The sequence below is a fragment of the Astatotilapia calliptera genome, chromosome 3 (assembly GCF_900246225.1).
Source record: "Astatotilapia calliptera chromosome 3, fAstCal1.2, whole genome shotgun sequence".
Classification (NCBI taxonomy): domain Eukaryota; kingdom Metazoa; phylum Chordata; class Actinopteri; order Cichliformes; family Cichlidae; genus Astatotilapia; species Astatotilapia calliptera.
Window position 1 is genome coordinate 5,450,895 of NC_039304.1, and position 22,236 is coordinate 5,473,130.

The 22,236-nt window shown below is 41.1% G+C and overlaps 1 protein-coding gene across 2 annotated transcripts; it reads right to left on the minus strand.

The window, feature by feature from the left end:
• Positions 1-17,661: 17,661 nt before the first annotated feature.
• cfap184 (cilia and flagella associated protein 184) lies at positions 17,662-22,223 on the minus strand. 2 transcript variants are annotated; one of them, XM_026160543.1, is made up of 4 exons: positions 21,492-22,223; positions 21,210-21,239; positions 18,367-18,714; positions 17,662-18,277 (listed from the first exon to the last, which is right to left on the minus strand). In XM_026160543.1, the coding sequence occupies exons 1-4, from the start codon at positions 22,212-22,214 to the stop codon at positions 17,963-17,965; spliced, it is 1,416 nt and encodes a 471-aa protein (XP_026016328.1). In that variant the 5' UTR covers positions 22,215-22,223; the 3' UTR covers positions 17,662-17,962. The 2 variants fall into 2 exon arrangements, with proteins under 2 accessions (XP_026016328.1, XP_026016333.1); XM_026160548.1 differs by lacking the exon at positions 21,210-21,239.
• Between the last annotated feature and the right edge of the window lie 13 nt (positions 22,224-22,236).

Genomic DNA, 22,236 nt, shown 5'->3' on the forward strand with positions numbered 1-22,236 from the left:
TTTGTTTTTTAAAAACTCTATTCTGAATGCATGTACTGAAATACACAAATAAAATTGCCATAACTTGACCTCATGTTGCCTGCTTCTTTTCTTGTGTGTCTGTGGATGTAAAACAGTAACACACTTTCTGCTCTGTGTGTTTTTAATTGCAAATAAATGCAATATGTTTTCATTTTAAAATGCAGTGCAAAAAACTTCTGCTTTAAATCTTTTTTTTTTTTTTAGCAAAAAGCTTTTTTTTTTGCCTGTTGTGGAAGTTTTCCATTTTCATTAAATAAAGCCTGCAGACGAGCGGTGAGCGGTAGCTAACATTCTTTAATCAAAACACACAAAGAACAGACAAGCAAGCTTGATGAAGTCCCTGCATGACCGCGGGACAGACGGTCAGCAGAGTCTCCCTGAGCCTAGCATGGCTCTCAGTTAAATACCTTCTCCAGGAACAAAAGGCAGTACACAGCTGTTTCACACCTTAAGGTTCACACTCCCTTGCTTCCTACCAGAGTCCTCAAAGACACAAAAGACTCTTCCTGTGGAGTTGTCTGCTTCCCCCAACTTCCTTACTAGACCCCCAGCATTTGTCTTACTGTATGAGTGTGAGACATGTTAAAATCCAGTGGCACCAAGGTATCATACAATAAAATAATGTGATTAATGCATAAGTAAAAGAAATTCCTATACATGCCCCTTCCTGATTTCTTATGTTTTAACATGTTTGTTACACTTACATGTTTCCAATTTCAAATGTTAACACAGATGTTCAGAGTAAATACAGATTGTAGTTTTTCAAATGATGATTTCATTTAGTTTGGGGAAACAGCTCTCCAACTTTACCTCATGTAGAAAAAGTCATTTCCTTCTAAACCTAATAAGTGGTTTTGTCATCTAGCAAGAACTGCAGTCAAGCATTTGCAATAACTAATAAAAAAAAAGCACTTGGGACAATTGTGTTGGTGACAGCTTTTGTTATAATATCAATAATATTTCTATGAATATGGGATACTGTTACATGTTTGCATAGACTTTTGTGGAATATGGAGACACTCCTGGCATTATATGAGCAAAGTGAGACTCATTTTTTAGGGTTGGTGGAGATGAGTGTGAAGATCCAAACAATCCCTGTCAGTGATGGAGAAGCTTTGATGAAAATATTTGGTAAAAAGTTCACCAGCATGAAGGAAATGAAGTTTCAAACTTTCCTTAGGAGGAGCCCAGCACGCCTGCTTAAAGAATAGTAAGTGTGGCGATGTGGATGCTTGCAGCGACTGCTGTATAGAGGCCATCCTGCTACACATGAAACACATCAGAGTCATAATTGTTATTTTAGTCACGTGTTTGTTTATTATCCTTATTGTTTTATCTGGGACTGTTTGCAGACATCTCAGAGAGAGGAGACACCAGCATCTGAACAGAGACTCAAACCAGCAACCTGCAGCTCCCTGCTTGGCTGCTCCAGTTTTCTCCTCACTCATGTTGCCCACCAGTGATTTCTAGCTGCCCACCCACACAGCAGGCTAGAATATGCGCTGAGCCTCAGCACCCAATACTTGGACATGTTTTCTTTATTAAACAATGAACCAGACCCCAAAAAGTAAACAGCTGTTATTGCTAGGCAACGGGAGCAGCATTTGGAGATGCAGCACCTGACATTCCTGACCATGTGGGCGGAGCATGCATGAAATGGAATGTTTAGTAGAACTGTGCAACACAAGCACTTAGTTCCAGCATGTTTCATTGTATCCAGACACAGCTAGAGACACATCTACAGCAGCATCTCTGTGCAGGACAAACGACAGTTGACGAAGAAACATCAAACACTTCACTTCACTCCTCTACAAAACGTTGGTTCCTTTGTTTAAAAGGCCAAAATGAATCAAGGGAGATCGAGAAGAGGATCGGCGAGTGCTTCACCTCACAATACAGTACAGCTGATTCATTTTAAATTTCAAATGATACAGGCTGAAAATGTCAAATTAAAAGAAGAGGCAGAAAAATCAAGAGGAGAAGCTAAAAATTCAAAGTTTGAAACTGAAGTAGTATTGCAGGAATTACTGGATGTGGGTCTCAAACTTAAAGGAGAGAAGATAAGAAAACAACAGGCAGAAAACGAGAATGAAAACATGAAGAAAGAACTGTTGCAAGCTCAAAAAGCATTGGAGGAAGAGAAAAGCACAGCACAAGAAGCCAAAAATAAATATCAAACTGCAAAGAAGGAGGCAGGAAATGTGATGCAGGAATTACAGGAGGTGCAGGAAGCTTTTGAAGAGGAAAAAAGCAAAATGCAGTTGGCAACACAAGACGCTGCAAATGTAATGGCTGAAGCTGAAACACTAAGGAAGGAATTACTGCATGTGAAGCAACAACTTGAAGAGGAGAAAAAATGTAAACACGAGACAGAAAATGAGATTGAAAATATGAAGAAAGAATTGTTGGAAGCTCAAAAAGTGTTGGAGGAAGAGAAAATTAAAATACAGGAAGCAAAGAAAGAAATGGAAGATACAAAGAGTTACACTCAAAACATGAAGGAGGAACTGATGAAAGTGCAAGAGGAACTTGCAGAAGGGAAAATTGAGTTGAAGGTATTCAAGAAAGAAACGACGGTGACCAAGAAAGGCTGCAAAGATGAACTTAAAGAAATACAAAAGCACAAAAAGGAAGCTAAAGAGCTCCTCAAACACAAAGGGAAACTGGCCAAACAGCAGCTGAAAGAAACATTTAAAGATGCCGAGGAGCAGCTCAACAAAACCTTAAAAGAGCTGAAGGCAAAAGAAAAGCAAGCCGAGGACAGGAGGGGATTCTGGAGCAGACTGCTGAGAAAGAACTGACCCAGCAGCATCTTCCTCCTTCCCCCTCTCTCAACCTTTCTTTCACAAAAATCCCCCCAAACTTTACTTGGGACGTTTGTTTGTTTTTTAAAAACTCTATTCTGAATGCATGTACTGACATACAAAAATAAAATTGCCATAACTTGACCTCATGTTGCCTGCTTCTTTTCTTGTGTGTCTGTGGATGTAAAACAGTAACACACTTTCTGCTCTGTGTGTTTTTAATTGTAAATAAATGCAATATATCTTCATTTTAAAATGCAGTGCAAAAAACTTCTGCTCTAAATCTTTTTTTAGCAAAATGCTTTTTTTGCCCCTTCCTGATTTCTTATGTTTTAACATGTTTGTTACATTTACATGATTCCGATTTCAAGTGTTAACACAGATGGTCAGAGACAGAGGTTTGGACAGCTCTTTCCCTTTATTTGTATTTATTCAGGTTATTTTTATACTCAAAAATCCATCCACAAGCTCCAACGCGTCCAGAACTCTGCTGCCTGTATCATCACCAGGACCCCTTCTATCCACCACATCACTCCTGTCCTGCAGCAGCTTCACTGGCTCCCGGTCAAATATCGCATCAATTTCAAAATACTCTTGCATACATTTAAGGCTATTCATCATCTCTCCCCTCCTTATCTCTCTGATATGGTTAAGATCACCGCCCCATCTCGTTGTCTCAGATCTACTTCTTCCCTTTCACTCTCCGTCCCCTCCCCCCGTCTTGCCACCATGGGGAGCAGGGCTTTCAGCTGCTCTGCTCCACGACTCTGGAATACCCGACCTCCTGATTTAAGAAACATCTCTTCCTTCTCTCTCTTTAAGTCCCAACTCAAAACTCACTTGTTCAAAATAGCATAACCTCCCACTCTGCTCCTTTATTAGTTTATGTCTTATGCTTTTACCATTGTGTGAACTGCTTGCTTTTATCTTGCTTTTTATTCTAATGACCTTGTGACCTTGTTTTATTCCAGTGACATTGAGTGTTTTGAAAGGCGCTTTCAAATAAAATGTATTATTATTATCTTTGAAATATCTCAGTGTGACACTGATACTGTACATGAGTGTGGTAGGTTTTGAAAACAGCATCAGCAGAGTACACAGCAAAGGGGAAAGGAACAATTGTTCCTTTCACATTTTATACAAAACATCCAATCCTGGATCATATCCACTTAGGATTGAGTGTTCCAAATACACCACATTTTGACAATAACCACGGCATAGCAGCTGATGAGCAGCAGATAGATACTGCTCATGGCACCACTGGTGCAACTAGACTTGCAGTCAAGACCGCCTAAACCAAGACCAAGACCAGAGGGTATCGAGACCAAGACCAAGTCGAGATGAAGTCGAGACGAGACCAAGACCGAGACCGAGACCAAGACCAAGATGAGACGAAGTCGAGACGAGACCAAGACCAAGACCAAGACAGAAAAAAAAGTCTTTAAACTGCAGCCAGATGCTGCTTCGTTTACGGGTGTCAGGCATATTTATGTGTTTTTGCTTTCGCACAGCCCTCCTCACCACTGTCTACTGTCTCACTCACTTACTGAGAGGACAGACGCACCCTCCACTTGACTGTCGCGAAATGCAGATCCAAAAGCAACAACGTGGCAGGTCAAGAGACAACAGCAGTATCCTGAGCAGCGAGGGGTCCAGCAGCAACAGCAGTATGTGCAAAAGGCATCAGCAAGGAGAAAACACCATCATCATGACTGGATGGATGGAGATGCGTTTCCAACAAGCTGCAACTTCACTGTGTGTGAATGCAAATTGAGAACACTGTCTGAGTTGGACATTTGTTACGTTTGGAGTGAAACGGCAATGGAAGAGACAGTGGGCGTAGATTTCGTTTTGGCATTGGTGGGGACCAATGACCAATGATTCAGTTTTTTTTTTCCTTTTTGTCTGTGCTTCTTGATAACAAAAGGAGAAATGTACTTGCCTAAATATGCTCTTCTACATGCTTTTAAACCATTTAAAATTACAATTGATAGTTTTATATGTGAGTTATATAATGCTAAATTACAATTAAACAAATGACTAAGTATTTTAGACTTTCAGTCAGCAAGCCGGCCTAAAAATACATCAACGTAAACACACTGGCGACAAACTGAAATACGGCAAAGAATGTGGGAGAAGCTTCCCCACTTCAGGTGACTTAAAACGACATGAACTCTTTCACAGTGGGGTCAAAAAGCATCTCTGTGATCAGTGTGGGTCACCCTTCACCACTGCAGGTGACCTTAAAACACACAAACGAGTCCACACAGGAGAGAAACCATACAAGTGCAGACAAAGGCCTATCTCCCCTCACCACACTCCCTGCCGGTAACTGATGCCCTCAGGGGTCGGTGGGTTCGTGGTTCTTGGTGTCCGGGGCTGGGCGCTCAGGTATGTACCAGCTCACTCCTGGTGACTACTTGGCAGGGCCTGGTGCCTGTTGCCCGGTCAGGCCTCTTCCGGGGCAAAGGGGGCCCTCGGGCCTCCGGCCTCTGGGCCTGCGGCTCGGTTCACTCTGGCACAACTGGCTGCCGGCAGAGCCGGCAGGCACGCCACTGCAACCCCCTCTGGCTTCTGCTCCGTGGCTGCTGGGTGACCCCTCATCTGGGGCTCTCCTCAGCTCTTCCCAGGACGGTGGCACGGATCCCCCTCCGGTGGTCCTCCTTGGGCTCTCGCACTCTGGGGCCTCTGGATGTCTGGAGCCTGGATCTCCTACATGCCTGCTTCATGCCCTGGGAGACAGGGCTATGGCTCTCTACATCCTCTAGCAGATCATTACATGGGGAAACCTTTTGAATACAAGCACGCTGATCTACACAGGTAGAAGTGAAAAAACACTGCCATCATCAGGTCAAACTTGAAATTTCAAAATTACCCTCTACAAATTTTATACTGCAAATTGTCACTGAGGTTCTGTAATGACAGGAAAAAATTGTATGGAATGTTTATTTCCTTGAAAGTGGATCAAGTCATCCCATATTCAAAGCCAAAGTAAAATGTATTTCTGTAGCTGTTGACCAAAGTGACCTGCTCTCCCTCTTGAGCTACAGCAACTCCTAATGTAACATTAAGTAAGATAAATACCACCTTGAACCTCTTGTACTCTACAGTGTTTGTGTAGATAAAGAACTCTATGAATGTTTCTTAATCACTTTAAATCCTTTAAATAAATTTAGAAAAGATTAAATAAATAATCATAAACAACCTCAAAAGATTCTGCTTGATCTGCTTGCAAACTGTCAGGGGTTAGTACTTAAAAAATTTACATATGAATGTACTACACAAAAGGAGTTCATTTGGATTTTTATCAACCCCAATTTTAGACTGGTCAAGTTCTTCTATACCAAACTCGCTCATACATGTCTTTCTAGACCCTTCTTTGTGCGCTGCTGCACAGTCATGTTGGAACAGGAAGGGGTCATCTCCAAACTGTTTCCACAAAATTGGGAGCATGAAACTGTCAAAAATGTCTTGGTATGTCTGCGTGTATAGATGCGCCTGCTCCTTATTTCAAAACGTGTAGCTCTCCGACGTTATATCCTGTACGAGAGTTTGTCTTGTATTATGTTCAAATGTTTAATAAAAACGTGTATCACTCATTGATAAAGAAGAAAACTTTGAAGAAAACTCTGAAATTATCCCGATTAGTGAAGAGTGTGTCGTTTCCGCAGCACTATTCTTTGTTTCTATTTAATGTATTTAAATCTAGTATTGTGTAGATTCAATGAGAGTGATCATCACGTGTTCTTACATGATATTGTAAGAACTGTATTTAAATAATGTAATGGAGAGCAGAGGATCATCACACTTTTTTCATATAAATGGTAAATGGCCTGTATTTGTATAGTGCTTTACTAGTCCCTAAAGACCCCAAAGCGCTTTACACATCCAGTCATCTACACACACATTCACATACTGGTGATGGCAAGCTACATTGCAGCCACAGCCACCCTGGGGCGCACTGAGAGGCGAGGCTGCCCAAGGACACAACGAGACTGTCCAAGCCGGGGCTCAAACCGGCAACCTTCCAATTACAAGGCAAACTCCCAACTCTTGAACCACAATCGCCCTTTTTCGCGTACTGTATAAGACACAATGAGTGAAAAAAAAATTATCACCTGTGATAAAGGGCATCGCATTGTGGAGGGGGAAGCATGGATTAAACAGTATCAATAGATCAAATGAGTGTTCGGGCAGCTTAAGAACAGTGAACTCACTGTGATGTTCAAGATGTCCAAATGTCACTCGGGTTAATTGCACTGATGGTACATTTTGTGCTTTGGGGACCAGACACTCTGAACATCATGTGCTGTTGGTTCTTTGTGGTTAAATGAGAAATTGCTCAATCAGAAACCCACAAACACCCGCAGAGAGAGATGAAGTTATTTTAAAATATCTGAGGGCTGCTGTGCATCCTTCAGCATGTCTTTATTGCACACCATCTGTTGCTGTGCTCACAGTGCCAGGTGCATGTGCAGCACACAGAAACATGCAGTGGACTCATGTTATCGTAGCTCTAATGAACATCATGTGGATTGCTTTCTTTTTACCTCCACATCTTGTCCCAGGTAAGAGCTTTGCTTTTGGTGTTTTAAATAGAAAATGTTCGTGTAAAATTATGCCTCCAATAATAGCTCATGTTTCAAATATAATCACTCAGTGTAGATCCATTGTTTTGAGGTGATGTCATTTGCAGTGTTTGTGCAGAGAAGAAGCACGAGCATCTTTGATGAGGAAATCCTGCTGAGAGAGTTTTGTATTCAGCCTCCACCTGACATAAACTGGATATCAAGTGTACCAGCAGTCTACATCCCTGATAATAAAACCAACTCCACCAACACAAGCTTAAAAAGTAAGCTTCCTTTCTGCTTTCATCTCTGCTCAAAATAGAATCAAGACTCTACATAACAAGGAGTTTAACATGTACCAAACCAATAACTACTGACTATTGAGTTCTATAGAAAATGGTGCCACTGAATCTTTGTGAATTAATAATTTGCATACCCACTTCTTAAATTATGTAGTTACGTAATTATCTCATTAAATCAACAGTTTCAGATTTTCCTGTATAGAAAGTTTTTTTTGCATTATTTTCTTTGTATACAGCTAAATAGTTTTGTCCTGTATTTCAACCCTTAGGAGACCTTGATGGGACAAAAGCAACTACTTCTCCTGTAGTGGAGCTGAAGGTCCCAGGAGTCACCACACCCTCAGAGACAGTTTCTCCCAGCAGCTCTGCAGCTCCTCAGCGTAGAGTGAAACAACAACCGAACTCTCCTTTCCAAGCAAATTATGCTTCCGGTTTACGTGAGTTAGTGTGATGTTACTTTCATTATTTGTTTCTGAAAATGTGGATGAACAACTTGCCAAATTTTTTGCACCAGCACTAATCAGTCATTGTATATGTTCAAACTTGTACCACAAAATATTTAGGCAAAGTTTAGCAGAAGTCCTGAGTTATTTTGAACCTTCACACATTCTGCTGGAGGGAAATGATATAAAATACTCATTTATATGTTTATACACTGAACAAAAATATAAACGCAACACTTTTGTTTTTGCTCCCATTCCCCATGGGATGGACGTAGAGACCTAAAATTCATTCCAGATACACAATATAACCATCCCTCCCAAACAGTGGTCACAAATCAGTCCAAATGTGTGGTAGTGGGCACATCTGCTATATTGAGATAATCCATCCCAGCTCACAGGTGTGCCACATCAGGATGCTGATCTGACATCATGAGTAGTGCACAGGTGTACCTCAGACTGCCCACAACAAAAGGCCACCCAGGAATGTGCAGTTTTTTGCGCTATTGGGGGTCTGGGGTCCCAGAACCGGTCAGTATCTAGTGTGACCACCATTTGCCTCATGCAGTGCAACACATCGTTGCATGGAGTCTATCAGATTGTCAATTGTGGCCTGTGGAATGTTGGTCCACTCCACTTCAATGGCTGTGCGAGGTTGTTGGATATTCGTGGGAACTGGTACACGCTGTCGTATACGCCGGTCAAGCACATCCCAAACATGCTCAATGGGTGACATGTCCGGTGAGTATGCTGGCCATGCAAGAACTGGGACATTCTCAGCTGCCATCTGCCCTGAACAATGTGAACCATGATTCATCCGTGAAGCGCACACCTCTCCAACGTGCCAGACGCCATCGAATGTGAGCATTTGCCCACACAAGTCTGTTACGGCGACGAGCTGGAGTCAGGTCAAGACCCCGATGAGGACGACGGGCATGCAGTTGAGCGTCCCTGAGACGGTTTCTGACAGTTTGTGCAGAAATTGTTTGGTTGTGCAAACCAATTGTTCCAGCAGCTGTCTGGGTGGCTGGTCTCAGACGATCTTGGAGGTGAACCTGCTGGATGTGGAGGTCCTGGGCTGGTTGTGAGGCCGGTTGGATGTGCTGCCATATTCTCTGAAACGCCTGTGGAGACGGCTTATGGTTGAGAAATGAACATTCAATGCACGGGCGACAGATCTGGTTGACATTCCTGCTGTCAGCATGCCAATTGCACGCTCCCTCATTGCTTGTGGCATCTGTGGCATTTTGCTGTGAGACAAAACTGCACATTCCAGGGTGGCCTTTTGTTGTGGGCAGTCTGAGGTACACCTGTGCACTACTCATGATGTCAGATCAGCATCCTGATGTGGCACACCTGTGAGGTGGGATGGATTATCTCAATATAGCAGATGTGCCCACTACCACACATTTGGACTGATTTGTGACCACTGTTTGGGAGGGATGGTTATATTGTGTATCTGGAATGAATTTTAGGTCTCTACGTCCATCCCATGGGGAATGGGAGCAGTAACAAAGGTGTTGCGTTTATATTTTTGTTCAGTGTATTATAATGGCTTGTCTACTGAGCCTCTATAATCATAAGTACACACTTATTAAGGTAGAATTTTTAAGATGGCTTTAAAAAGTATTTTATCCTACATAGAAGAAAAAATGAAAATGCAGTTTGCAGTCATAATTTATTAAGGGAACTACAACGCTAGCCAAAGATATCTTTAACCTACTTAACCTAACCTACCAAATATTATATGTTTCTGGTTATGGTGAGTTAGTATGCTTCTGCTTTCCCTTTTTGTATCCAAAAACATGGATGAAAATTTTGTGAATCCTTTCACAAAATTGATTCATTGTAAATTGCTCAGAATCCTCACATCAGTACTATTTTCATTACTTTAGCGTTGGTCACAAATTTAACAAACATTCAGAGACGACATCACCTCTACTACACCTTGCCTGGAAGTGATCAACAAAATGAACAAACTTCTTTGTTTCACATTTAGGTTCACATATGACAGCCTAGTTGACATTTTAAGCAAATGAATATATATTTATTGATATAGAATTTTGGAGCTGGTTTTATTCAGTGTTCAGATTTCTGAAATGAAAGGTGTGCAAATTAGGACATATTTTTTATATACAATTACATTTTACACTTTAAAAAATTTGTAGCAGGGCTCTAGACTAACTTTTTGCCACAGTTGCACTGGTGCGCCTAACTTTTTTCTTAGGTGCACCAGGACAAAAGTTAGGTGCACCCAAATTTTTCAAAAAATGATGCCAGGTCTCTCTTGGAAATGAGATTTTTAAAACTTTTAATTTTAAATCTTCTTTTGCTGCTGGTTCAGTCAATTTTGGTTGTAGAGTGAAAAAATTTGCAGCATCAGAATCTAGCGCAAAAAAGACATAAACACAGAGTTCGGACCTCATGCATAATATGTGAGCTGTCGGCTTCCAGCCCCGATGGCACGTACGTGGACACGCTGACATCTCACTGATGTATCGGGTCCGCGCTCTGTGTTTACTCCTTTGTTTGGAATCCTTTCACCTGCTCTCATCATGTTTTAGTTGTTTGGAGGTTGTTAAAATAATTGTGTGAGCTTTAACCTGAGATTCTGGCGTTTCTGGTAAAAATACACTTATATTTAAAAGTACATTCAGAATTTCATGAATCGATATTGCTTTATTCAAGCTACTCACCTCCCTCTATCCAAATGCACTTTCAAACATAGACACGCGAAGGACTACAGGAATATCTGTACTGGACTACGGCCAGTCAGAGAGTTCCCACCTATCTCTGTTTGTTTTGTTTTGGGGTTTTCTGCACTGAACAGCTGGTCTCTATGGAAGCCTGTTTCCACCATTAAAAAAAAAAATCAAAAACTCGAAATTTCGAGTTATCTTCCTCAAAATTTTGAGTTACTTTTCTCAAAATTTTGAGTTACTTTTCTCAAAATTTTGAGTTACTTTTCTCAAAATTTTTAGTTATCTTTCTCAAAATTTCGAGTTAGCTCTGCCAATTAGTAATGTACGTGAATGAGGTCATTTTCTTGCGCAACAAATTGGCGCTTTCTAGAGTACGTTTGCTGATTGTAACGCCATGTGATTCAGGTAATAACACAAGGATTTCATCCTTTCTGAAGCCACGGAGAAAATACTCAGCTATTTGTACATTCATGACTGGCTCTAATACTGGTAGCTTAGCTGTAGCATTTGTAGCCAAGGACTTCAGTTTCCGGGTAACAAGGAAATGATATCATTCACGTAGATTACTGACTGACAATGCAACTCAAATTTTTAAGTTACTTTTCTCAAAATTATGAGTTAGTAAGTCAAACTTTCGAGTTAATTTACTCAAAATTTCGGGTTAATAAGTCGAAATTTCGATGGCTACTTTTTTGTGTGTGGCAGAAACAGGCTTCCATAGAGCCGCACCGGTGCGACCTAGAATTCTTTTTAGTTGCACCGTTGAGAAATTAGGACCAAATTGGACCAAATTGGTCGCACTCTAGAGCCCTGTGTAACATACAAAAATGTTCCTTATTCTTACTGTTACTATTGGTTTATAGAGATTTCTTTTCTGTCGTACTTTTTAAAACAGTCTAATACATTTCTTATTGTTTATTGTCCAGGATGTTGCCGCAGCTTCTCTCATATAAGAATTAGGCAGGTTGATATCAGCTCATATTACATTACGGATCAACGGTGTCCAATGACTGCAGTCATGTAAGTTCCTTTACAGCAAGTTTACTTACATTTCAATACATATTTATTACACATGCAAGTGTCATAAATCATTCTAAGGATGACCATTGCTTAGGAAATAAAGTAGAATTCAGGGACAATGAGAGTTTTAACATATAAGCTTTTATCTGGTCTTAGTATTTGCTCTCACCTGGCATCTAAATTTTGTCTCATGCACATCTTTATTTTGCAGCTGTTTTTATTTTGTAAAATAAATAAAACAATACATTTTAGTAATAATAATCCTTTTTCTTTGTTTCAGTTTCGTTATCAAAAAGTCTCGTGAAATCTGTATTGATCCCTCTTCGCCCTTGGTCCGCAATGATATTATAATTCAGGAAGCATTACTCTCCAGGAAGCATAACCATCCTTAAACTATTACTCTCCTGCTCATCTATAAAGTTTGTTCTGAAATATAAAATGTAAAAATCCTGCATTATTTTAAATAAAGCTCCTGCTCAGTCAGTGAATTTATGATCAGAAGTGTGTACCAGAGGTTATTCATTGTTCAGATTTGAGATGTATGTGTGTGTCCATATATATGTATGTATGCATATATATAGTGTGTAAATGATTAGTAGGGAGGAATGGTTCAGACATGTCTGGGTGCTGAGACTGAACAGTGATGGGACAAATAAAGTGCTCCTCTACAAATTATTTAAAATTATTTGTGAGCCTCTTCTGACTTTTGGTACAAAATGTTGCTGGTGTGAAAAACTGTAGTCTGTTTGAAAGACACTTAGCTATGATAATATCAACTTTACATCGGAGTGACACCATTTGTTAGATGTCCGTGTAGCTTCTCAGTCATCCAGGTCATGGAAAGGAGCTTGGAAATAAAAGCAACTGGACTTCTTTAAATTTCTTGCAGATGTTTCAGACGTGAAAGACAGTTGGTGTCGTAAGCCACTCCCACCTACAATGCAGTCTTGAGATCCTTTCCCAGTCACCTGAACCCCCATTTACACCTTGCATCAGATGGTATCAATTGGTCACTTGATAGGGTTAGGCAAGATCCCACAGTGGTTTCACCCACAACCTCTGGTGATAATGACCCACACTTTTTTTCACACCTTGGCTCATGTTATGACATGACACATGATTAACGACCCCTCATCAGCAGTGCACTCAAATACACTAATAGTATTTTAGTGTGATTTAAAATGGGGTAGCACGGTTACCTCACTGCAAGAAGGTCCTGAGTTCAATTCTACTATCAAGCCAGGATCTTTCTGTGTGGAGTTTGCATGTTCTCCCCATGTTTGTGTGGGTTCTCTCCGGGTACTCCGGCTTCCTCCCACCGTCCAAAGACATGCAGTTAGAGGGGATAGGTCAATTGAAAAATCTAAATTGCCCATAAGTGTGAATGAGTGAATGTAAGTACGGATGGTTGTTTGTCTCTGTGTGGTAGCCCTGCGACAGACTGGCAACCTGTCCAGGGTGTACCCTGCCTCTTGCCCTAAGATAGCTGGGATAGGCTCCAGTGCCCCCCGCAACCCTGAAAAGGATAAGCTGAAGCAAATGGATGAATTTAAAATGGTCTAAAATAATTTTTAGACCATTTCACTCATTGGATTTATTTCATTTTTCTGACAAATAATATTTTGATGAGACAAAATGTTCTGATGAACAGAAAATGCCTGCTTCAAATCCACCTCCATCGTCCCGATACCCAAAAACTCCAACCCATCTTGCCTCAATGATTACCGCCCAGTAGCACTCACCCCCATCATCACTAAGTGCTTAGAGCAGCTGGTCCTAGCACACTTCAAATCCTGTCTCCCCCCCACCCTGGACCCCCACCAATTCGCATACCGCCAGAACAGGAGCACAGAGGATGCAGTCTCCATCGCACTGCACTCTGTCCTCTCACACCTGGACAACAACAACACCTACGCCAGAATGCTGTTTATAGACTTCAGTTCAGCATTCAATACAATCCACCCCTCACAACTCATCAGGAAACTGACAGACCTGGGCATCAGTTCCCTCATCTGCAAATGGTTACTGGACTTCCTGACCAACCGCCCCCAACATGTCCGGCTGGATAACCGCTGCTCATCTACAATCACGATGAACACCGGTGTACCACAAGGCTGTGTGATGAGCCCTTTCCTCTACTCCCTCTTCACCCACGACTGCAGACCTGCTGATGGTTCCAACACCATCATTAAGTTTGCAGATGACACCACGGTGATTGGCCTCATCAGTGACAACGATGAGGCCGCCTACAGGGAGGAGGTGGATCGTCTGGCTGAGTGGTGCGACAGAAACAACCTGCTGCTTAACATTGAGAAGACCAAGGAGCTCATCGTGGACTACAGGAGGAATGCTGACCCACATCCACCCATCCACATTAAGGGGACGGCTGTGGAGCGTGTGAGCAGCTTCAAGTTCCTGGGAGTCCACATCTCCGAGGATCTCACCTGGACGACCAACTGCTCCAAGCTGGTCAAGAAGGCTCACCAGCGCCTCTTCTTCTTGAGGACTCTGAGGAACAACCACCTGTCCTCAGACATCCTGGTGAACTTCTATCGTTGCACCATCGAGAGCATCCTGACCAACTGTATAACAGTCTGGTACGGGAACTGCTCTGCCTCGGACCGGAAGGCGTTGCAGAGGGTCGTGAAAACTGCCCAGCGCATCGCCGGAGCACCACTTCCTGCCATAAAAGACATCTACAGGAAGCGGTGTCTGAAAAGGGCTGGGAAAATCATCAAAGACCCCAGTCACCCATCACATGGACTCTTCACCCTCCTGCCCTCTGGGAGGCGCTACAGGAGCCTCCGGACTAAGACCACCAGGTACCGGAACAGCTTCTTCCCCACAGCTGTCAGACTCCTGAACTCTGCCTCCTGACATCTGACCCACGTTAAACTCATGGACTGAACATACACACACCCACAATGGACAACTGTACCCTCAAACACACAATAATAACATGGACTGAACCACCACTCACAACCACTAGCACTTTATATAGCCTCTGTAGAAACTATCTACACCCTCACTTATCTTAACTGCACTACTGTATAGCTCTGTGTAAATAATCATTCTGTACATTCGATAATCTTTAATCCTACAACTTGCATAGTTCCCATTTCTGTATAGCTGTATATCTCAGATTCTGTAAAGTTATTTATTTCATATTCTGTATAGTTTTTCATATTTATATCCTGTTCATATCCTGTTCATAGCCTGTACATAGCTTGTACTCACTACAGCCTGTACATACTTATAGTTATAGAATATTCACAACATACTTCATACCGTGTACATTATAACATACCATAATAGACCCATTTCTGTAATATACTCACATATCTATATTATTGCTAATATATATTGTAATATATCTATATCACTAAAGCACTTCTGGATGGATGCAAACTGCATTTTGTTGCCCTGTACCTGTGCATGTGCAATGACAATAAAGTTGAATTCTATTCTATTCTATTCTAAAATACTGTCTTTCTGTAATATTTATTCTGTATAAACAGATTATACAGGAAACACTTGGGCTGATGGATTGTAGGTTTCCAGGTTTGGCAACTAGATCAAAACGTGGCACAGCTGGCAACCTAACAAACTTTTATCCACACTCCTAAAAGGTTGATTCTGTTCATCTGGGTGTAGCATTTTCAGTGGGAGAAACGATTCCACATATCACAATTCAATGATCACATTAATTCAGTGGACCAACACATGACAGGTTAGTCTTCTCAGATTGTGAGATTTTCATCAGTAATCTGGGACATTTAAAAGTTGATGTGTACCGTAAACCTATGCATACAGATCAGGATTTAATGTTTGACTCTCTTCATCCACTGAAGCATATACTGGGTGTCACCAGGACGCTGCAACATAGAGTGAACACCATCCCTACAGACACAGTGGCCAGGGAAGCAGAAGAACATCACATCACATCAAGAAGGCCCAGAGTAAATGTGATTTAAGATTCAAGATTCTTTATTTGTCACATGCATGGCTATACAGGTATAACACACAGTGAAATGTGACCTGATACACTCCTCGACTGTGCAACGAAAAAAAGAGAAAGACAGAACTTTATATACAGTGAATGAGTATATACAAAGAGGACATTATGTGTTGCAAGTGGGTGAGTTATGTACATTATATAAATAGAAATAAAATAAAATAAAACAATATGGAAAATTACATCTTGTGCACATTGTGTGGGAAGGGTGTTAAAATGTCATGTGCTATAGCGAGGCCAGAAGGATCAGGATGATATGAGAATATGGTAATGAGTCCTGTCTCAGTCACTTAAGGATAATGGGGGGGAGGGGGCGACCTGTCCCATCCCAGCAACAGATGGGACGGGTCCTTCAAAATCTCTCACATCTCTCCACAGCACCTGTATAGAAAGTCCTGAGGATCTTTGGAGAGACCCTGAACTTCCTCAGTTGTCGTAGGTTGTACAGGCACTGCCTAGCCTTTTTGGTCTGGACCTGAATGTGGGCAGACCATGTCAGGTCTGAGGAGATGTTGACACCGAGATACTTGAAGGACTGCACGCTCTCCACTGGAGCTCCATTAATGATAATGGAGGCTATCCCAGCTGGACATGTGTCAAAGCTGGAAAGGCACCTAAAGAAAACTTCAGCCCATGCAAGAAAGAAGGACAACTGCTGCCTAAGTGAAAACACTCAGTGATGCTTATGTGTCAGGAGTATTGGAACAGCTAAAACATATTTTCTCTAAACACCGTGTCTCTGTACCTTTCACAAGGTACACTACAGCATGTGTATGATGTGTATACATTTTTTCAAAACTAAAAGACATTGGTTGTTATAAGCTGCCATTCACACAAGAACTGATGTCTCTATGCAGTTGTCTATAGGGTGTGTTATTTAAGCTGCTTTAGCCTGCCCACAGTTGCCATGCACCTGCATGCCACCTAGCAATCCACTTCCACTCCAGGTCCTCGGTTTATACTGTGTCTGATTTAATCATTGTCTTATCTGTGAAGCCTACTCTTTTCTGCACTGGGTCTTGGTGCTGTTTTCCATGTTTCAGATTCTCAATGTATGCAGAAAGGGTGGAGATATGTGCTGATGGTTTTTACATGTATATGGAATTAAATAAATGTGGTCGTCACTGAAATGTATTTTGTGTTAGGTTACAGTTTTAAGGTTTACCCTATAGAGATGTGCATTCACTAGGATGCTTCTGTCTTAAAAAAAGACTGAACCAAAGAAGGTTCTGTGCCTGAAGTTATATATATATATATATATATATATATATATATATATATATATATATATATATATATATATATATATATATATATATATATATATATATATATGAATATATATATAATTTATGGATTTCATACAATTGCTGTCAAAGTCTTTTTGTCTTTTTAATCCATAAATAATTGGATTAAATATTGCTGAACACAAACTTTCTGGCTAGAAAGTCTATCAAAGATGTCAAGGTAACGTTTAAGAAGTATGAAACTTTGATTCAGCAGAGCCCGTTCCACATGTGGCAGAGAAGACCCGGAGACAGACAACCAGTCGCTCTCACATCTTCACCTACAGGCAATTCAAAATCACCAGTTATTCTCACACAGAAGCTGAAGCCAGCCATGAACTATAAATATACAACCTTCTAGTTGTGAGGTGACAGTATTAACCGCTACTACGTTTTCTTTGTAAAATTAAATTTAATTATTTTTCTTTTTACTACAGGACAAATACACTAAAACCTTCTGGTAAAAAAAAAGTACATTTTCATATTAAAATACAAAAACTGCACAAAAATGTATCTTTATTTCTATCAATGTTTTTAAGATTGCATTCAACATGTCTGAGTCACCTTATCTAAGATGATAATCTTGTATGAGAGGATGCATGGAATTCCGACCATGACTTCTTATCCAGATTATGGTTTTCCAAGTTTTACTGCACGCAGGCTTAGTTTACAGTGAGACACTACACTGAATCAAACTGTAAAGGCTAGTGCTCGTTCTCATTCCTGGTAGCTCCTTGTCAGCTACATGTGTTCTTTTCTCATTTTTTTCATAGCTTTTTGAAACCTGAGATAAAGTTTTAGTCATTATTGACTCTTCCACCCGCCACAGCTGAAGAGGATCTCGGCTTGCCGGCACTTCAGATGTTCTAGTTGTTCCTCCAGTTGGTCAGAGGCATTCACAGTATCCTCAAAGTCCTGCAGCAGGACCCTGTTGCCCAGCAGCCCACGCTGCTCCTTCAACCTCAGGTTTTGTCTGTGCAGGCGACTGTTTTCTTGCTTGACCCTGGTTAGGTGGTCCCTCTTCCCAGCCACCACGGCCTCCACCTCAGTCAGTTGCTCTCTCTTCACCTTGACCTCCATCTGGCACCAGCGCAGCTTCTCCTTTACATGTGACAGGCACTGATACAAGAGAGACAACAAATATCACTGCTATTGCTCATAATGAAAGAAATTAGAAGCAATCTGTATCCATGGATTTGTCAGCATACCTCCAAGCTACTGCTGATCTTCTTCTGCAGCTTTACTGATCCCTCGTGCTGCTTTTCGGCTTGTTTTTTCTGCTCTAGCTTCTCAGCCTGCAGCTGCTCAAACTGGATCTGTATGGGGTCCCTGTCATGTTCCTCCCCACGGCGGAGCTCTGCCTCCAGCTTGCAAATCTTCATATTCAACTTGATGTGCTTCAGCCGCAGTTTGATCAGCTCATCCTGCCGAAGCTGTTCAGCTCGCAGAGACGCCTCCACTTTGGCCCGAGCTGCTTCTTTACCCTGGCGTCTGCTTAGCATCTTCACAGCTGTATCCTGTTTCAGTGCCATCAGTGCTCGCCATTCATCTTCCACCTGAGGATGAAGATGAGACCGTTTTTGAGTGCATTAACAGTTTGCTAAATAATTTTAATAACAGGGCTATATGTACAGTCACTGTATTTTCAGTGTATTTTTTATTAAAATGACAGCAGATTTTTACTTAGTTTCAAGTTATATTTAACAAACGGTCTTTGTGCATCTTCCACAGCTTCCACTGTGTCTGCACAGTTCAGTATGCACTGCACATCCATCCAGCTTCCCTGCAAGTGTGCATGTGTGGCTCACTTGTGCCAATTTTCCCTGCAGAGACTGAGGTATCATATAAAAGCTTTTCCCTTTTTCTAAACATGCAAAAATAATGATAAGAAAATGAATACATAAAAAATGATTTACTGTTTCATGCATGTACTGTGCTAACGTCTGTGTGTCTAGTTCACCCATGTTTGAAGTGAAATTGAAGCCAACAAACACAAACAAACAAATAGATGGATTTCAGGTTCAAATGCAGCTAATCGGACTGCTGAACTGAAATATATCACCTTTTGCCCTTACAGAGCACTGTACTCATTCCATTAAAGTCGTATTTTTGTTGTGGACAGAATTCTCCAACACACACAATTACAAAAATAACACAATTGTAAGTGTTATCAACTTAATTAAGGTTGTAAGTCTTTCAATCATTTTGATCCACAATGACTGGAAACTGGAAAATTTTGCCATATCAAAACTGTGATTTTAAAATCTACTTACTTTTGTTTGTGCTTTTAACGTTGAATTCATATTTAAAATTAAGGACAACACTAATGAACAGGAGCCTGTATAGGCTACATTAAAAACAGTCTCAAGAAAAGATAAGTGTGCCCCTGTGAAGACAGAATCAAAGCTGCTCTCTTTTCCTCATTTGTCCGCCTATCTTGCAGATACATTGCAGTGGGTGTTACTGTGAACAGCAAGAACGGGGGCAGAACTGTGCTCATATTTGTGAGCAACTGAAAATGTTTTTGGCTCTTCTTTCTTGTACCTTAAGTACATCAATTTCAGGTGACAAAAGATCATCGATTTAATTAATCCTCTGTTGTTGTAATTTAGGCTCCTTTTTAAATACAGGCTAAGGAATGACTGAAGATTTCAGAAAGAAGCAGCTTTCTCTGCACATCTACTCTCAACAATGGCAGTAAAGTTGTAGCAAATCTAATCTCATGGAAAATAAATGACTTTGATCTCTCGGGACTGTAATAAGTGCAGCTATTGTTCTGTTTGGCCTGTAAGAAGAGGCCTTATGGTGTAGACTGTGAATCATAATTTACATAACAAGTTTCTTCCTAAAAGGTGTTGTGGGTTTGGTGTCCAAACAAAGAAGTGTGAAGCTGTTAAACAAGTCATCAAGTCAGTGATGGAGCCTAAAGTAGGTTCAAAGACATGTAAAATAATGCCTCCATGGCAATCAGCATCAGCGTTTTTTGTTTTTTGATTTTTTTAGGATTTACATTTAAAGTGTAAAATGAAACTCCAGTTCCTGACAGAAACTGTGGCTTTCTTCAGTTAACTAAAGTTTTTTTCTTTTTCTTTTAAATCTACAATGTATTTAGTCACATAAACACTTTATATCACATTGTTGTTATTTTTAAAAGTGGACCTAAATGTGCCTGTTGAAAATGTGTCTTTGCAGAACAGACAGAATCCAGCTTTCTGGAAAATCCAACTTACAAGCAACAGGAGTGAGTGATTAAAGTCTTAGCAATTTTTAGACCACCTGATTGATGAAAGGTTAAAGGTTTCAGTTTTTTACAATCCTTCTGGCTTGTTTAAGGGTTAAGATTCGGAGTCAAGGTTACCTGTGCGTCCTGTCCGATGACAAAAGTTATGCCACAGCAACACCAGTAGAGTCATGAAGGCAGAAGTTATAAAACCCGCTTTAGGGCAGAGTGTGTTTCTTTCCAACTGTCAAGTGCTTGTGACTAAAAAAGCGACTGGACTTCTTTAAGTTTGTTGAAGATGATTCAGCTCTCATTCGATAAGCTTCTTGAGTTCTAAGATCAAAGATGGAGAGTCAGAAGTATTTAAGCCCTTGATTATGTGGCTCACCACATGAGCTAAGGTGTGAAAACGGGTGTGTGTGATATCTGCAGAGGTTTGGATGAAACCATTGGGAGATATTACCTCAAACTATCATGTGGTGCTTGGGAAGGTATCTCAAAAATGGATTATAGATGGCAAACAGTTGGAGTCGTAAGCCACCTCCTCTGTTCAAAGAGGGTCGTTAATAACAGTTGGACACAGATGATTTCTTTCACTCCTCTTTAGAACCAAAATGTAAACAGTAGCATCCTTGAAAGAGTGACCTTTGTCCTTTAGATGCAGATGTATCTAAAGGTTCTGATTGGGGCTTTCAGTAAATTTCCACTAAATTATAGCCAGTATTTGCCCCCTCCAGGCCCAACGCTGGTAACAGAAGTGGGATGCAGATAAAGATTGAGTGGGGAACAATGAAGTGTGAAACAACTACTGATTAGTAAACGACACTTGACCTGTTGAATAGTAGTCGAAAAGGATTCTGTCTGAAAGCATAAAAAAACAGAGACAGAATTTTTAATGAAATCAGACCCATCTGATTTCTTTCAGTTTTTATGAACATTGGAGTTAAACCAAACAACAATAAATCACATCATCTATGACCTACCAGATACCGAGAGAGACTGAAGCTTTAATAGACTGGAAGTTTAATTGTTATTGTGCTACTGCAGATGTGAATATGGGATGTAAAACTGTGCTTTAATGTAAAAAACACAATCCCTTAAAACAACACCAACCTTGCCCAGCTGCTCCTGGGACTGTAGCCTCAGGTCCTCTGCCTGACGCTGGGCTGCCTCTGATTCAGCACGGAGCTGCTGCTTCAGGTCAGTCAGGGTGTTGATGTACCTCTCGTACTCCTGCAGGTGCTCTGACACAGGCTTCTCACCCTCCAGCTGGACACTGTCCCCAGCCTTCTTGAAGTATTGTGCCAGTTTCATCTGCAGCTGGCTGCTGTTATGCCTGGCCTTATCTCGCTCGTTGCACACCTCCTGGAGGAGCTGTCTATATTCTTTGTACTTTATGTTTAGTTTTTGTGCACATGCAGATGTGGCTCCCTCTTTTTCAGCCTCTTCATCTTCGTGGTGTGGAGGGCTGGAGATCTCCGTGTCCTGAGTCTCAGGATGTAGCTTCAGAGCGTCATCGTGGTAAGTGCTGTTCATCTCAGACACCACACTTTCTTCGTGGCACAGTGGCTGTTCTTTGACTTTAGTCATCACATCAAACTCAGTGCAGAGCTCATCTTCACTTTTGGCTTCTGGTTCAAAAGCGGCGGCCTCTTCAGCAGAGAACTCTTCTGTGACTTTCCTGCTGTCACAGTGCTTTTCTTCAGGGTCTGATGTGGGCATTTCAGCTGAGACAGCTTCATTTTTATCCCCACTAACAGAAATAAAATTCTCCTCTGTGTCTCTGTCACTGTGAATTCTTACCTTATTTTCTCCCTCTCCCGCCTCTTTGTCCATTTTTAATAATATTTACTTTGTA